Below are 17,632 nucleotides of genomic sequence, written 5' to 3' on the forward strand. Positions count from 1 at the left end.
TCTGGTTTCTGTCTCTATATTTTTCAAGACAAGCATGCCTTGATTCCAACTTCATGGTGACAAATGGTTTTGGGAAATGGATCCCAAGAGAAGTCGATATCTGCCCACAGTCCCAAGCCCTGCAGGACACACGCCCTGAGAATTCCATAAGCAGCAAACTAAAGGATCTATTCCATCAGCCCAAAGCCCCACCAATCCTCAGCCATTTCACTGCCCCCTCCCTTCAGTCATCCTTGTCAGGCGCTCTGATAAACACACTGATTGATATAGCTATGCAGCAAACAGGCCAATAAGTATAAAAGTAAGTATAAACAGCTGTACTTACATGTGTCTGGCTTGAGCTGACTGTTGGTGATGCCAAAGTACTGGGGATTTTCAATGACAGGAATCTTGGTCATTCCAATAATGACGGCATCGGGGCCGCCCTCTGAAGATGATGGCGTGTTACTCCCATTGGAGATGTGGTGGAGTGGGCTGGCAGAGTCATCATCATTGCTGATAACTGAAGCTGGGCCTGGAGTTGGAAAAAAAAAAACAACAACATATTCTTCTGTAATGCTTTGAATGCTCTTGTTGAGCTATAATTCACACATACATGAAGTTCACCCATGGAAAGCATACAATTAAGTGGTTTTCAGTATATTCAGAGAGTTGTGCAGCCATCACTTCAATGTAATTTGAGAACGTTTTCAGTCTATCCCACGTCCCCCACTCCCAGCCCCAGGCATCCATGGATTCGCATTTATTTTCTGTCTCCGTGGACTTATTCTGGACATTTCATATAAATGCAATCATTTAATAGGAGATCTTTTGAAACAGACAGCTTTCATTTAGCACGCTTTTAAGCTTCACTCATGTTGTAGCATGTGTCATTACTTTAGTCCTTTCTATTGCCAAATAATATTCCATTGTATGGATACACTTCATTCTGTTGATCTGTTAATTCCTTTGATGGACATTTGGGGCATTTCCACAGGTTGACATTTGGGGTATTTCCACATCACAAATAAATAATGCTGCTATGAACATCTGCGTACAAGTTTTTGTGTAGACATACGTTTTCATTTCTCCTGGGTAGAATTGCCGGGGCATATGCTATCTCTATGTTTAACATTTTGAGGAAATGCCCAACTGTTTTCCAAAGTGGCTGCACCATTTTCTATTCCCACCACCGATGGGCAAAGTTTCCACTGTCTTGACTTCCTTCTCTGGTAAGTTAATATGCAGTTTTGCTCTCTGTTCTCTGAACATCTTTAGGACAAACACTCTCTCATTGAAACTCCCAGCATGAATGCAGGATTCCTGTGTCACCATATCCTGAAAGATGCACTAGCAGTTTAAAGATCTGAGTGCCTTCCTCCACTCTTTGGACAAGTCACTTGCCTTTTTTGTACCTCTACATCCACTTGCATTTGTAAAATGTGCAAAAGAATATCTGCTTGTTATTTTATGAGACTAGTGATAGCAAAGTGTATTATAAACTTAAATGGGCTTCATGAGTATGAATTACTACTAGGTATTATTAATAAACTTCCAACCGGTGGACTAAAGCTACATTGGATGGTCCTATTACTATGTTTCTCTTTCTGCACACATCTTGTTAGCATTTTGCCTACAAAATACTTTCATAACAATAATGGATCAATCCCACGGCCAAGTTGCCCACTTTGCCTTTAACCCTAATATTATGTGTAGATTACTCTATGGATGTCTTTATACTAAAGCCACAGCCATGACATATTTCACACAAGACTTAAACTTTCTGGTCCCAAGTCTAAGAACGTATATGCCCATAAATATGGTCTACTGTATCTTGTTTAAACAATTTATCTACTGACCACTAAACGCATGTGTCTGCAAACAAAACTGGATGCACAGAGTTAAAGGTCTATATGAAAGCTTCAAGGCAATTAAGTTCTCGCTGGTTCACGATACACATTCTGCATGTGAGAAGTCAACACCCACTCCCAGACATATATTACACGTGTTTCTGCAGGGCACTTCGTGGCTGGAGGGTCCCACTGAAGCGGACCACCACAGCCACTGGCATAAGCCAAGAGAAACACAGGAAGGAACGGTAAGGAGAAAAGATGAAAGCATCAGTCAAGCAACTGCATACCAGGGGAAGAAACGCCTGGATTGCTACTTGCTGAGCGAGCACGGGATTGTGCGGTCATCCAACCACCCAGGACACATGCTTCCACACCTCCACCCTTCTCTGTCTTTTCCCTCTCAATTAATTATTTCAGTGAGATGCACGGCAATTCTAAAGACGAAAGTAACTGTGTCACACATTTTCGAATCCCCTATGAAAGATAATGGTAATCTGTCCCCCGACCTCCAAGATTCATTTTCCCCCTCAGACGGGGATTATCACAGTTTGTAGTGATAACAATTGGACATTCCGCAGCTAGCTGAATCTTAAACAAACTATGCAGGAGGCAGCCAACTGCTATTATAGGTAATTTTTTAAAGCATCCTCTCAAGGGGATGTGCATTTAAGTTGCCTTTAATGATACACTCTGGCTTAATTCTGCAAACAAGTCCTCACACAGCCAATTTAGAATCTTCAGATTACTCAAAGCAAAAGCAAGCTCACTGGTTGTGCTCATCTTGAGTCTAGCACACCGGTATTAGTAAAGGGCAGAAACTCTGCCAAGAATAGCTATAAAGACAAGTTCTTTCCAATATCCTTAACCATCCCCATTTTATGATTGGCTTCCTGACAGGCCTAGATCACCCAGAGCTTAAACCCAGAGATGGAAAAACATAAATGTGTTATGCTAAGCGTTCTCTGCATCTTGCCAGTAAAACCTCCCCACCACTGGCCCCCTTGCCGTGTTCCTGTTGCAGGAACCAAAAGCATGCTACTGCCTGAACTCCCCGAGGTGGGTGCAGTCAAGGTCGTACATTTCTCAACATTTACCCCCAGAAATGCAGGAGCTGTCATGTTCAGACCTTCCACATGTTGTCAGAAGGCCAGCGATATTTGCTTCTGGAGCCCCTGCAATGATTAAAACACACTGATCCCAGTTGCTTTCTTCTGTGACTCTCCCCTGGGCCAGGCCAGGCCATCAACATTCCTGTAGCATTCAATCATCTTGGAGGAAGCTGATACCTAGAAAACAATGCTGAGACTCCTCCAGGAATTCGGGCTCTGGATCATCTGCCATGTACATAGTGGAACCCTGACTTAAAGAATTACAGCAAGATACTTGCTCTTTGCTTTTCTTCCTCCACCAGAGGAGACCCTTTCTTTACCTTGGTTTCTCTGAGTAGAACCCCCGACTCTGCAGTAACAGAGCCCCAGGGAATGGGCTCTCTGTTTGGAGGGGGGAATGTTAAGCATAAAAGTGGTATAAAGCATCAGAGGTCATTTTTCAAAAGCCTTTCTGCTTTGCCAGAAGGCCGCTGTTGACAAATCTCGGCAACACATAAACCTCAACAATTTATCAAGTGAAATATTAATTCAAGTGCTGTTTCCTTCATCATCGATGTTCTAAATCCTGGAAGATTGATATGGCTGGCAAGGTTGCAGCGATCCAGCCCATTTTTCTATGAACATTTTGATCTAACGGAGCACAGCAAAGTTGGGAAGGGGAAAAAGCTCTCAGCAGGGACAATGAATGTCTATATAATTTGACAGCAGGCTGTCTGTGCCTATCACGGGATGTGTCATTGTGTGTCTGTGCACGAGCTTGAGGAGACACCACAAAAAGACAGACAGAAGAAGAGTCAGGGGCACATCACAGCGTGTTATAAGGAATTCACATGAGGGTTTGAAAAAAAGTCTTATAATATTAATAAGAAGTTTCAAATTGTGGGATATGTGCAACCTGCCAGGTTGTTGGGGGGGGGGGCATAGTTCTAATTACTGAGCTGACAAATATGGGCTATGCCTGGAAACATTTTTTAGCCCATTTTTATTTTACTATGTCTCAGGTGCAAAGAGAGATTTTTTCTGTCAACGGAGCTGCTTGGTAAGGCATATTGCATGTCTGACTCACAGATATTTCCAAGCCTTTGACTTGTGTTCCTGTGATAAGAATGGCTGAAGGTCACCTGGGAAAGGAGTTTCCTTCTCTCAAGACCGACAATGTCTTCGAGGCGAGGGGAGAGGCCATTGTTCTTGGGCAGCTGTATTAATCATGTCTTTTACTGTCTGTATTCTGATGCTTCATCACTGGGGCCTCACTGACCCTGAAGGAACTGCCCCTCCCAGGATAGCCAGTCCCTAGCAATGGTAAAGAACTTTTCTGAGAGCATTCTTTCCATCTCCAGTCCAACGAGTCCATAGCCTGCACCACCTTATCAGGCTGTCATACTCCGGGCCACTATCCGCCTGCCCTGTCACCCCAGAGCCAGGCACCAGCCAACTGGGGACAGCCTGTCTGCCCCAGAATCTGCTAAGGTCACTCAAACCAGCCGATCCTAAACCTGCTTACCCTGCCTCACCAGTTCCTTCCTATGGTAACCGCCATAAAGGCTCTTGCCCCCATGTTCTGCCCTCTGACCGACCCCAGTGTTTCCCTTGGGGTCCCCCCACCATGGTGTGGCTGCCCTCTCCTCTCAGGAACGGTGAGTAACAGACTATCTTTTCAATGGCTGTCCTCCTCTGGCCTCTTGGCCTCACCAGACCCGAATAATAATAAAACCTACATTTTAAAGCTGCAGCATCTCTGATGGACTGTGGCTCAAAGAACAATTCTGAAGGAAAATTCTCTCTGCTGTGGCCTAAAAGGGTGAAGCCCTGTTTTTGAAGTTTTCTAAGAACAAGCACCTCTCAGCAGGGCAAACTGGCCTGGAAAATGCTTACATGGTTACAGTGATCTTCTGTTTAGTGGAGAAAAGACCCCCATCTCACAGCGCTATGGTATGAAACCTTATCACCCTCTGCCTCCTCCCCGCCAACACATACACAGAACACAAAGCCTAAACACAGAGCACCTTTAAGATCACCCAGCAGGGCAGTCTCTGGTATCCTGGCAAAGTGACTGAGATTAGCTGAATCTGAAATGTGCCCCTCGGGGAGTCACCAACAAATCCTGAGATGTCTGAGTTTAATGTTCCAATTTTGCCATGTCCCTATCTTAGCTTTGCTGATTACGAGATTTGACCTTGGAATTCATGGGGCTACCTAAGGGTCAGGGTTACTAATATCAGGCTCATAAAAAGAAAAGAAACAGAGTTCCTTGCATGGAACGGATGACTCAGAACCAGAACGCTCCATGACACTGGTACATTTCCCCTAATTCGCAGTTTTACCTATAGCCAGCCTGGCTACCAGAATATATACCAAAACACAGACGCCCAAGATGGCCAGATCTTGGAAACACACGTGCAAGATGTAAGACAGTCTGTCTTTTCGTGCTTTCTAGTGAATTCCTGTTCATAGTCGCTGTACCCATAGAAAGTACTGAACAAATTGGAGGTCCCGGGAGATCACACCTGATTTCAATCCCAGTGATGAGATACATTATGTGCACTCATTTGGTAAGCTACAAACTCTGCTTTTCAATTGTCAGCACACAGTCTGAATGCAAGGAATAGAATGCAATCAAGTACAAATCAGAGCGTCTGGACGTTAGAGTCTTGTTTTGAAAGAGAAATGGTCATAAATGAACAGCTGATTTACCAATTCAGAAGTGTACTACATCTTGGTCAATGGAGGAAGTTAAGATCCCAGCTTGTCCAGACGTGACTTTTAGCCAACTTTCCTGTACCTGGAGTTTTGGTGCTGTTGCATTTTCTTTCCTGAACCTTCTTAAAAGCCCAGCAACTACCTCGACCTGGTACAACAGTTGGCATTCTTCCTGGGATGAAAACAAGTCGACTTCAAAAATATAAAACCATTTGCTGAACTCAGTGAGTGAAAGCCATGCCTTTTCTGGAAAAATCCTAGGCCTCTCTCTTCAGCAAATCGGAAACAAGGAACACAGAAAATTAATCATGGGGCCAACAAGTGGGAAGAAGGGCCAAGCAATTTCATCCGAATCAAGCAACATAAACTCGTTACTTATCCAAAGAAGGAGTAACTACTTACCAACACCTTGTCTTGATTTTACTTTCCCAAATCCAAACCATGAGAAATCTGAAAACCACAACAAAACATAAAATAAACTTCGAAAGAGAAGCGTAAACCAGGGGTATTCAGCACTGTCCTTAGTGAAATAACAGACTTCCTCAAAAAGCTCCTGTGAAGAACAAAGCTTCCTCTCAAACACCTGGAAACAGATGCTTGAATTTTGGTGTAAAGATTTATGTCTCATCCTGAGAACATGGGCATTTGAACCAGGTAAGAGACAGTAGCCTGTCTTTGAGAAAAATGGCCCAAATCGAGAGTTAATGGCTATGAGCGGTTTTCTTGATTTCTCACTCTCTTCTTCCTAAGTATCGAATCATCTAACTAAGCTCTAGGGATGAAAATACACAACGCGTTTGACAAATGCACCATGGTTCTCGACTGCAGCAATGTGGGAAAATAACAAGACAAAACAGATCTTTTGTGGAGCTGAGGCAGGCAGTGACAAAAGGAACACGTAGTCCCGTGGGAGAACAGATACTTGGGCTGGAGGGGGATTCAAGGAGAAATAAAAGGAGGGGATCTTAATTCTACACGGATTCTGTCACTGACTTGCTGTGTGACAGTGGGGAGTTCACAGCAGCTCTGTGCCTCTTGTCACACAAAGCTCCATGAAGCGCATGTAAGTAAAGATCTGACAAATGTTTGGAGGTCCTCCAGGGAATAAAGCCATAGAGAAATGCCTATTTGTTTCCTGGGCCTGACTGTGCCCCTCTATGTAATTTCCGCGGGGTTCAAAGTGAACTCTACACAGTGGGGGGATCCCTGGATAAGAGGCGGATAAAGGGTATGGGGCCCAAATAAGTAACTGTGCTTCTCAGATCTTCAGATCTACAGTGGTTTTTGTAGGCAGTGAAGATGTAAAGCTGCGTAGAAGAGCCAATTTAAGTGAAACAATGTATATGAAAACTCTTGGCACGATAAAAAAATGCCTTACACAGTTGTCATCATGATTACTCTTTTTTCTAGTTAACCTTCCTCCCTTGGTAGCCTACAACGTGGGCTCCCCAACCTCGAAGGCGATTTTTTACTTCTGATTGATATTCCTCTGAATGCTTTCTTCCAGGTTTCAGAAGACAGGATGAAGGTCTGGCCTCTATCCAATGCCAAATAAAGATCCCTTTGCACAGAAGACAGTGAGCCTCATTCACTGGGTCCTCAGTCTAGCGAGGCAGCGCTGTGTCTGTGGCTTTCTTAGTTACCACTAATCCCTTTGAAAACAGAGGGTATTTCCTACTGGTCAATTTTTGGTTTCCTCCATTTGTTTGATTTACATAGTTTTAATTAAACAGTAGATCAAACTTTTTAAGACTGCCTCTTTCACTTGAGCATTTTTTTTTTTCGAAATCGTTTCCATCTTATGGAGAACCCGCAGAAGGACAATGCCATAGCAGCCCCTCACTGATTTACACATTGCAGATTATCGTCAATTGTAATAATAAATACGACTGTAAGGAACACCTGTCCACATCTCGGGTGCATCCGTCCCCATTTTCAAAAATCATTCCTTCCAGATAAATCCTGAAATGGAATTAGTGAGTCCAAAGGGATGAGTAATGTTAAGGTGCCCAACATGCGAATTCAGCTGCTTTTCCACCATACCTGGTCTACTTTTATTAATAGTGTGTGAGAAGGCAGGAGTGTATTTTCACAGTTCACCCAATGGGAAATCAAAGCGTGAACCATTTTCTACCTCCATTCTGCCATTGACATGTCTCCGCCTAACTGAACAGAGATGGCGTGTCTCCACCTAACTCTCACCTTTGCCACATGAGAACACAGATATGAAGAGGGTCAGAGTCCCTCTGATTTATTCAGATATTGTAATTCACCAGGTGTGTCCCCCACGCAGGACATTTCTCCCTTAGTCCTCCGTCAGACCCTATAACATATGACCCTCTGTTCATTGATAAGGAATTAAGACTCAGAGGCTGATAAACCTAGCAAAGGTCACACCAAGTAGTAACTGAGCAGACTCACCCTTCCGATGCCAAATCTGTTTTTTTTTTCATTCTTTCATAGTTGTCTTTCCAATCTTCCAAAATGCTTAGCCATAATTAGCCATAGTGGACAACATTACAATCAAGATTCAATTTTATATAGAGGAAAGCATTGTATGTAGCCATTCGTTTTTGCTCATTTGTTCAACAAGAGTGAGCCTGGGTCAGACCTCTGAACATGAGAGACTCCGCTTGGAGACTAAAACTTCATCTTGTTTTTTTGAAACAAGGGCTACCTTGAACCGCTGAACCAAGCAAAGGCATGTGACTGAACCCAGAGCTGCTGAATCCACATTCTGGATAAAAACTGGATGCTCTGGAAAACATGTTTTCCTAGTAATTGACATAGTATACTCAAAAAACCAATGACGTAAAATGTAATTACGTTTTCCAAACATGATTTTTGGAAAACCAGCTTGTGCATGTTTCCTAATACTTCTGCAATTTGCTAATAAAGACCACTGGCTTTCACTCCTCAATGGGACACAGTTGGGGTTTCTACCTGAATTGGTGCTCCCCACATTGCAATTCTAAGACCCCTCCCCAAATGCTTTTGTTTTATTTTAGATCTTCCTTTTTTTTTTTTTTTTTCCTTGATCAACACAGGTACAATAGAGGATTCAAAGATAAATGTGCTTCCCTCATTTGGGTCTGCCCTCAGGGAGCTGACAATTGAGGATTAGCTATTGGAGAAGTATATCCAGGATGCATGGGGACTCACAGGAGGAACATATATCCCAGTCTAAGGGAGATGGTCAAGGGAGTTCTCTGGCTTCTGGGTAACAGATCGGAATAAGACAAGAATGGTGTGGGGTGGGGGCGGGTGGGGGGGTGCTGGGTGGCTTGGTTGGTTAAGCATCTGACTCTTGATTTTGGCTCAGGTCATGATCTCCCAGTTCATGAGATCAAGCCCTGAATCGGGGTTCTCTCTCTCTGCCCGTCCCTTGCTCAGTGTGCTCTCTCTCACTCTCTTTCACTCTCAAAATAAATAAATACACATGTTTTTTAAAATAAGAATTAGTCGGGGTGCCTGGGTGCCTCCATTGGTTAAGTGTCCAACTTTGGCTTAGGTCGTGATCTCATGGTTCCTGGGTTTGAGCCCCGCGTCAGACTCTGTGCTAGCAGCTCAGAGCCTGAAGCCTGCTTCAGATTCTGTGTCTCCCTCTCTCTGCCCCTTCCCCACTCTGCCTCTCTCCCCATCTCTCTCTGTCTCTCTCAGAAATAAGTAAACATAAAAATAAAAATAAAATAAAATACAACAAAACAAAACAAAACAACAACAAAAAAGGAATTAGTCAAGAATGGGGAAAAGCACAGAGAGGCACTGTCACTATCCACTCACAGCTAGGGTGGGGGGCTCTGTATGTGTCGGGGGGTGATGCACCAGGAAAGGGTAGGAAACTGAGAAACAGAAGCAAGGGTCAGGCCAAGAGTTTGGGTTTTACAATGAAAATTGCTGGTAGGCTCTAAACAAAACAAAATAAAACAAAACACCCTTGGGCCAAGCAGTAATATGATCAAGCTGAATTTTTGAAAAATCACTTTGGCTGCAGGATGGAAACAGGATTGTGAGAGGGAAAGATGAGGGCAGGAGACCCGTTAAGGAGGCTTCTAGAGACATCAAGGCATGAGAGAGTTGTGGCCTGAATCGGGCACAGTGGAGGGGCACGGGGACAGGAGACGGCTGTCAGGCCTGTTCAGGGGAGTGAGTAGGACTTGCCACGTTGGGGGGACTATGGGAAGTGAAGAAGGAAGGTTTTGGTTTTGGATAATAGGACATATGGTGCTGCTGCCCGGAGTGTCTGTGAGGAACTCAAGAGCTCAGCTGAGTGGCTAACCTTAGATCATGGGCGTGGGGCACAAATCCTAGGTCAGGGGTCTCTGTGGAGAAGATAAGAGGGAAGTATCCAGTGTCTGGACCACAGGTCTAGAGCCCAGGCACAGGTCTAAGGCCCAAGTTCCAGAGCCCACAGTCTAACTGGGAATGAACGCTAGATGCCATACTTAGGACACATTTCTTATTTGGCCAAATGAGACACCCTCGTCTGCAGGTACCAATGAAAGGGCCTCCGCCAACTGCAGCTACCTTTTGACAAACTTAATCCGAAGTTGCTAAAGTAGGTCTAAGCTCTAACACAGCGACACAATTATTTCGTAAGAGAGGACAATCTTCTTGGCCATTCCCCAGATTTCTTGGAAAATTCGAGACCTGAGATAGCAAGGTCACATCGGTCCTCTCTTCCTCCTCAAAAGCTGTCCCTTGTTCAATGGGTCTTTCTTGATGGATTTAAGCAGTAGTCTTAAGACCTTAATAGGAAATCTCACCAGCAAAATTCTCTCACAAGGCCAAAAAGAAACAATTTCTCAATTTCCTGTGATGTTTCACCCATTGGGAGTAGAGTCCTGCCAGACATTCTTTTATTTTCTGTTTAATAAGGACACTTTATTTGCTGCAAAATAAAGGACTCCTTCAAAAGCAAATGTAGTTGCAGTGAGTTCAAAGGAGCTTGTCTTTCTGCAATCTGACTAACAAAGACTCTAAATTATGAAATCAACCAATTAAATCCTTCTCATATTGAAGAAAGTTTAATCTTCCCTGACCAGAGAAGGAGAATATAGGAAAAAGAATGCATTAACACATTAATAACTCTAAGAGGAGATCCAAAATAAATGGTAATAAAGATTGCTTTTCAAATGTCTCTCAAAGGAAAACAGCTAAAATTTAGGGGGCTGAAAAGGAATATTTATGATACAGGCGAGAGAATCAGGGGAAGAAACCTAATCTTCCCCGTGGGTGCTGAATCACACAAACTCTAAATGCAATTGTGAGAAGCATTCTGATCTCCAAAGAACACAGTTTTTGGATTTTTTTTTTCTCTAAGTTTCAGAAAAATTGTTTCAGTCTGTTAGGAGAAAAATTAGCTCTCCTCCCTTTTAATTCGGGAGGAATTAAAATTTGTTGTGTTCTCGAAGGTAATCTCTTTATATTTTAAAGCAAGACTCACCATCCTCCACCCCCAAGAACATTGTGATGGGAGCAAATGGGAAAATATGATTCACTGACAGGATGTACTTTACCTCCAGCTTCCTATGGCCACACCCACTCCCTAAAGGGCACCGGATAGAGGAGCCTCAGGGCTGCCTTTCTCTTATAGGGAAAGTGAGGACAAGACAGCATTGAGCTCAGAGTAGAAACTCAGTAAGTGCTTGACCGAGTGGCTGATTGCCTATTACCTCAAAGACCAGGAGGACTGATCATCAGAGTGGAGGGGAAATGAACGCAAAGAATCACTTTGTTGACAATACAGCCATCTCCTTTTCCAACTGACACATAACCAGAGTGAGTAAGAGTTTATTTCAGATGAATTCCAGCTCTTCAGGGCGCAGAAAAGTGTAGTCTGAGGCCAAGTTTCTACTTTAATTTAATCTTAATCTTTCAGTTAAGGACACAACCTTCATATAAGTACCATCTGCACAGGCGAGGAAGAGGCTTTGCTTTTAGTTAACTGGTTCTGGAAATCATGGAAAGGGTCCTTCTGACCAACCCTCATTGGCTTCATCCCTTACCTTCCCTCAAATCTCTGAAGTGACTCATTATGCTGTTCTTTAGAAAAAGTAACATTGAACACCTCCAGTGTGACAAATACCAAAGAAACCACATGAATGTGTATTATGGCTGAAAGTGCTGTGTGCCTTCTGAAAACTATATTTCCCTCTTCTTTCTGGGCCCACAGCTAGACTACCCTTTCTAGCCCTCCTTGAGGTTGGCTGTGGTCACACCATTAAATTGCAGCCAACGGAAGGTGACCAGAGTGATGGTACCACTTCCAGGCCAGCCTGTCAAGACGTCTCCTATGAGTCGCTCCATGCTCTTTCCCCCTCTGTGTGTCCAGAGTGGAAACAACCTTCACATCAAACTTGAAAGTTATGACATGAAGATGACATGATGCTAATTCTCCCAGTATTATTTTACAAGTATCGGCTGTGTAGAAACCAATTATTCTCCCTGGAAGCCAATGAAGTCATTTATCCTCTGTCATCCATACGCAAGAAATAAACTGATGTGTTTGAACAATTACCCACTTGGGGACTCATTTACTATGGTAGGGAGCCTTTGCCAACTAATACATGTAGACAAATAATATCTATCTATATCTATATCTATATCTATATCTATATCTATATCTATATCATCTATCTAGATACATAGATAGATACATAGATAAATAGATACATAGATAGATAGATACATAGATAGATAGATATCTGAGGTGTTATTAACTGACTCCATGACTTCCCAATCATACAAATCACACAAATTCAAAATTGAGTATCCCTGTGCACTTGCATCTTTCCGGAGCAAAAACTCCACAGATGTCACTAGATTTTCAAAGGGTTCTTCACCACAAAATGCGGAGAAACACGAAAATACATTTAAACGGTGTTAGAGACAAAGACGTGAATGCACAGTAGTCTGCCTTTAAGTTCTATTTAATTATGCTCCCTGCCAACAGTTGAAGTCGGGTGCTGAGAACCGTCCACCATCTCTCAGCTGAACCTCCAACTGGTGTTCTGCTCCACCCTCGGTGCCCTCCCCCCAATCTCTTCTCCATGGAGCTGCCAGAGAAATCATTTTCTTTTTTATTAATTTATTTTTGAGGGAGAGAGAGAGAAAGAGAGAGAGAGAGCACATGGAAGGGGCAGAGAGAAAGGAAGAGAGAAAGAATCCCAAGCAGGCTCCACACCATCAGCACAGGGCCCAATGTGGGGGCTTGAACTCACGAACTGTGAGATCACGACCTGAGCTGAAGTCAGACGATTAACTGAGCCACCAGGTGCCCCCAGAGTAATCATTTTCAAGTAGGAATCAGATGACTGCACACCCTTCCCCTACTTAACCTGCTCTAGTGGCTTCTTGTTGCGTTTAGCATAAACTTCTGTTCCTCGTTGTGGAGTCCTGTGTGATGTAGCCTCAGCCGTCTCCTGCGAAGCCACTATCCTGGCCTCTTTCCTGTCCCTGCTCACTTTGCACATCTTCTTGCCTCCTCCTAGAATCTTCTTCTGGGCTCTCTAATCCCTGCTCCAGGCTTCGGGTCAGCCAGCACATCCTCGGCAGGGCCCCAACCTCACCGCTTTAGCCAATGTCTCTCCACTACCATCTCATCCTTCTCGGCACACACCAATAAATGGCCCTACTTCCTTGATTTATTGTTTATTGTCTGTATCCTTTTCTAGAACTTGAGCTCCCAGAAGTCAGTGGCTGTCTTAGACAAGGTTTCCTCCAAAGCAGACTCTGACCCAAGGACTCAGGAGCAGGCAGGGAAAGAAGCTGGCAGTGGATGCCCTTGTCCAATGGGACACACTGTGTACAACTAGAGTTCAAATCCCTGGGGGTCTCGGGAGGCGGTAGTGAATGCACCTTGGAGTCATCCCACCCAGAAGGTGAGGAAGCAGGGTCGTTCCCTCTCCGCTGTCACTTGCCACTGGCCGAGGGCTTCTGGCTAGGATAAAGCACCGAGCAGAGTCATGGGCGCCTGCAACAGGACTCTGTGGGCAAGCACAGTGGACACTGAGCAGGTATGGGTGTGACATCAATGGCATTTGCAACAGGGATCCTGCCTACGTAGTACCTCCAGTACCCGGCACAGACCCTCAAGAAATGCTTGCTGGGGCCGCCTGGGTGGCTCCGTTGGTTAAACGTCTGACTCTCGGTTTCGACTCAGGTCATGATCTCACAGTTCATGAGTTCGAGCCTCCCTTCGGGCTCTGTGCTGACAGCAGAGCCTCCTTGGGATTCTCTCTCTCCCCTCTCCCTCTGTCCCTGCTTGTGCTCTCTCTCAAAGTAAATAAACTTATAACAAAGAAATACTTGTCTAATAAATGAAAACAACTTTCTTAAAAAAGCGCAGTAAGTTCAGCAAGTCTAATGAAAATGCCAATATGCAAATGATACACTCAACACAAAAACCACTATGTTTTTGCAGATATGTTTGCTACCGCTCTGATTCATTTTTGGCACTCCAATGAAACCTCCCTCAGGACAATATTTAAAGGTGAGCGACACTTAGAACCCAGCACTCCAGGCAAGAGTGTGGAATAAAGATGCATAAAGAATAAAGATGGAGACCAGACGTCAGAGGGGGCTGGCCCTAAACAAGGCAAGAGACAAACCGCATGACCTTAGGTGAGTCACTTCCCCCTTATAGGCTCTGCTTCCTGCTCCATGAAGACAGGGGTTGCGAAAAGGCATCGAAGGCCTATTCAAAATCCAGTAATCTATAGTACTAATCATTAGGCACATATGTCTGAGAACAGATTGCCACATGGCCTTATATAGCTTCCCTGTGCGTGGGTATTTTGGGAATGTGAGATCATGTGCAATTTAAAGAAAAGCTCTCAGTCAACTGGCCTAGATTTTCTCCTGCTAAATAATGCTCAGATGCTTTTGGGTCACTATATTCTCATCTTGAGAGAAGGGCCTGGCTGTGCAAATGCAATTTTAGAAAACAGTACTTACTGAATATTTGCTATGTGCCAGGAAACTTATGGGGGATTAGATATTACTTTAATTAGGGAAAATTGGTCAGCTTCTATTGCTGCATTAAAAAAATAAAAACAGACTAAAGCTTTAAATCCTACAGACTTAAAGTTCAGAAGTCTCAAGTGGCAATAGATGAAACCAGACTTGCTTGGAATGTGGCAAAATGTCCTGATCCCATGTTTCAAACATTTAACTTTGAGAGGGGGAAATGCCGACTACTTCCCTCTTTTATTTTGAACATGTGGAATATTTCCAAGGAAATTCAGTTGGTCCACATCTTAGTCATTCACAATTAAACTGTACAAATCACTGTTTTGTTTTGTTTTGTTTTGTTTTTAAATCTATTGCAAAAGGCTTTTTCTTTAACAACGGCAGTCACAGTCTTCCCTGGGCAGGTAAAAAAAAAAATGGAACCTGAAACTTCTAATAATTCATTTCCAATCTGGGAACTTTGAGCAAGGCAGGAGCAACCTCTGTTTACCAACAAGAGTTGATAGACACAAGAGAGCCCTATCAAAGCTTTGCCTTTCTAGAGTATCACCGTAGCGAGAACAAAAAAATGCTCTACAAACATTTTTTTTTCAGTGTTCACAAGCTTCCTTGCAGGGAAGGCAGGTGATGTCTGGTTGCATGCACCCAAAATCTCCATGTTCACACTGTCTAAATGTGCAACGAATGACTGCCCGAGATTCACCCCAAATTTCCCTCTCTCTGCAAAGCAATGTTGGTAAGCACTCAGAGCAAGTGTTTGGAAAGGAAATTGGCTGAATCTCAGCGAATCATCTTAGAAGTGATATTAGTGGCCCTCAAAGAGAATGACAAACCCATAGAGTCTGGCAAACACTTTATGTCGATTCCCATGAGCTTTCGTTTCCATGGAAAACCTAAACAATGACTCAGACCTTGGCTGACTTGCTCGGACCTGTCAATTCTGTTCAGTTGCCAAGTGAGGCCAAAGTGAAGGCAGGCTACGCTCCCCACTCCTCCCTCCTCAAGGTTTGCTGCCACGTCAGATGCATTTGGAAATGCCTTTGTAATGTCTGCTACATATTTATAGTTATAGTTAGATTTACTTTACATTATTTATATTTATATGTACATAACATGCAATTTTTTTTTAGTTCCCCTAGGCCAACACTTGCTATAGCTAACGCAAAGCACCATGCAGGCATTTTTGTGTGTGCGGCTGTTCGGTGGAATTTTGGAGGGAGAAAGAGATGATCGCTTTTCTAAGCAGGATTCCGCTAAAGGATAGTCTCCATTTTTAACTATACTCAACTTCTTCCCTTTGATCTGGGAACGTGATTACTTGCTCCAGATCATCCTTTGTCTTGCTTTTCAGTGACCCACCGTCGCCCTTCCCGTCCCACCACCTACCTCCACACTCTTGAATCCCGCCAAGGTCAGGAAATGTGTGAGGCCGATACAAGAGCCCGGATGTGTATTTAATCTCATTACTGCGTGCTCTTCTATTAGGAAGCATCCATAATGGAAGAGAACATAATAGGATTATATACACTTATTGTGTACATAATATCTGTTGTGTATCAATATCTGTTAAGCTGGGTGCTGAATACAAAAATAATTGAATAAAATGGCCATAAATAGAACGAAATGAAAACCCATGATTTAGAATGGAATGCCGGTCACATGAATTAGCTATCGGCCCCGCTACTTGGTGTCACTGTCAGTGGAAGAAACCCAAACCCATCAGATGAAACTGTATTTACTTCTTCAGTGTTTCCCCACCGAATGCCCAGTGGCTCTTGAAGATCCACTGCTTTTCTGGAAATGGATCAAAATTGACTGCCCAGGTCAGTGTTTCCCATACGGGGACAGTTTTACCTCCCAGGGGAAGGTCAGCAGCGTCTAGAGACATTTAAGTTTGTCACAATGGGAGGAGTAAAGGGGAGGGTATGTGCTACTGGCATGTAATGGGTAGTGGCCGGGATTTTGCTAAATAGCCAACTAGGCTATTACGATAGCCTCACGATAACGGGTTTAAGACCTAAAATATCAATGGTGCTTGAGACTGAGAAACCCTGGCCCAGGTCATGGGTCAGCAAAGGGGGAATTTATCCTTAAACTTTTATCTCTGTTGAAAAGAAACCTTAGCTGTCTACACTCACTGTCACTAAGGGAGTTCAATCTTTTCTATGTTATTCCAATACTCTTGTCACCATCACTGGGGTCTTTGCTGCCAGCCCCCTTCTTCCTGTTTATCTTATACCTTGCAAAAAACAGCTCCGATACTATCATTTCTGCTGCCCCAAACACCAAAGAATGGTGTTCTGGCCCCACAATAGAGGGACAATGCAGTATGGACAGGAGCTGGATTTGGACTCCAAGTCTTGGGTTTCTGTCTTGGACCCACCATTTCCTGACAGAAACCCCACAGTGACCGGGTCTTTCTAAAAGTCCCTCCTCAGAGCAAAAATTAATTCCCTGCTCACCTCACACAACTGCTTTAGGAGGTGTTTTGGAGACCTCCATGAACACTCTGGCATTATATAAACAGAGAGGTAAGGAAATAATAACGTCCCAAATCTTCAATGGCATTCAAAACCTTGTCTTGGCCCCATGACCTGGCCCAAGCTTTATCACTTATGACACCCCTTAAAATCCCCCAGATCCTAGTTAAACTGTTAGTTTACATTCCATAAATGAATATGCCTCGAGTTTTCCTGTTTATCCATCAATTCATTTGAAAACTATTCTTTGACCACCTGATAGATGCAAGGCAGTGTGATAAACGCTGGGTTTGTAATGCAGAATGGAATAAAATAATCGTGGTTGCTTCCCAATTTTGTGCCACCTGTTTCTTTCTACTTGAAATGGAACCTTCAAGCTCCATTTTTGATCATCAAACTCCATTCGCCAAACAAAATCCACCTGAAGAGTCACTCCATTAGGAACCACTTCTTCATTCCTCAAATCAAAACTATCCCCCATTGACATTTAGGTTGTGTGTCTCCCGATAAATGCCACATTCTCCGGTGTATTGATGAT

General features: G+C 43.6%; 1 protein-coding gene across 1 annotated transcript in view; it reads right to left on the minus strand.

Moving 5' to 3' along the window:
- Positions 1 to 17,632, minus strand: part of NTRK2 (neurotrophic receptor tyrosine kinase 2) — a 332,930-nt gene that overhangs the window by 146,839 nt on the left and 168,459 nt on the right. The window contains exons 14-15 of the mRNA XM_047831133.1: positions 6,044 to 6,091; positions 326 to 514 (exon numbers count right to left, since the gene is read on the minus strand). Coding sequence (XP_047687089.1) covers positions 326 to 514; positions 6,044 to 6,091 — 237 coding nt within the window. The remainder of the gene's footprint in view (positions 1 to 325; positions 515 to 6,043; positions 6,092 to 17,632) is intronic.

The sequence above is a fragment of the Prionailurus viverrinus genome, chromosome D4, assembly GCF_022837055.1.
Source record: "Prionailurus viverrinus isolate Anna chromosome D4, UM_Priviv_1.0, whole genome shotgun sequence".
Taxonomy (NCBI): Eukaryota; Metazoa; Chordata; class Mammalia; order Carnivora; family Felidae; genus Prionailurus; species Prionailurus viverrinus.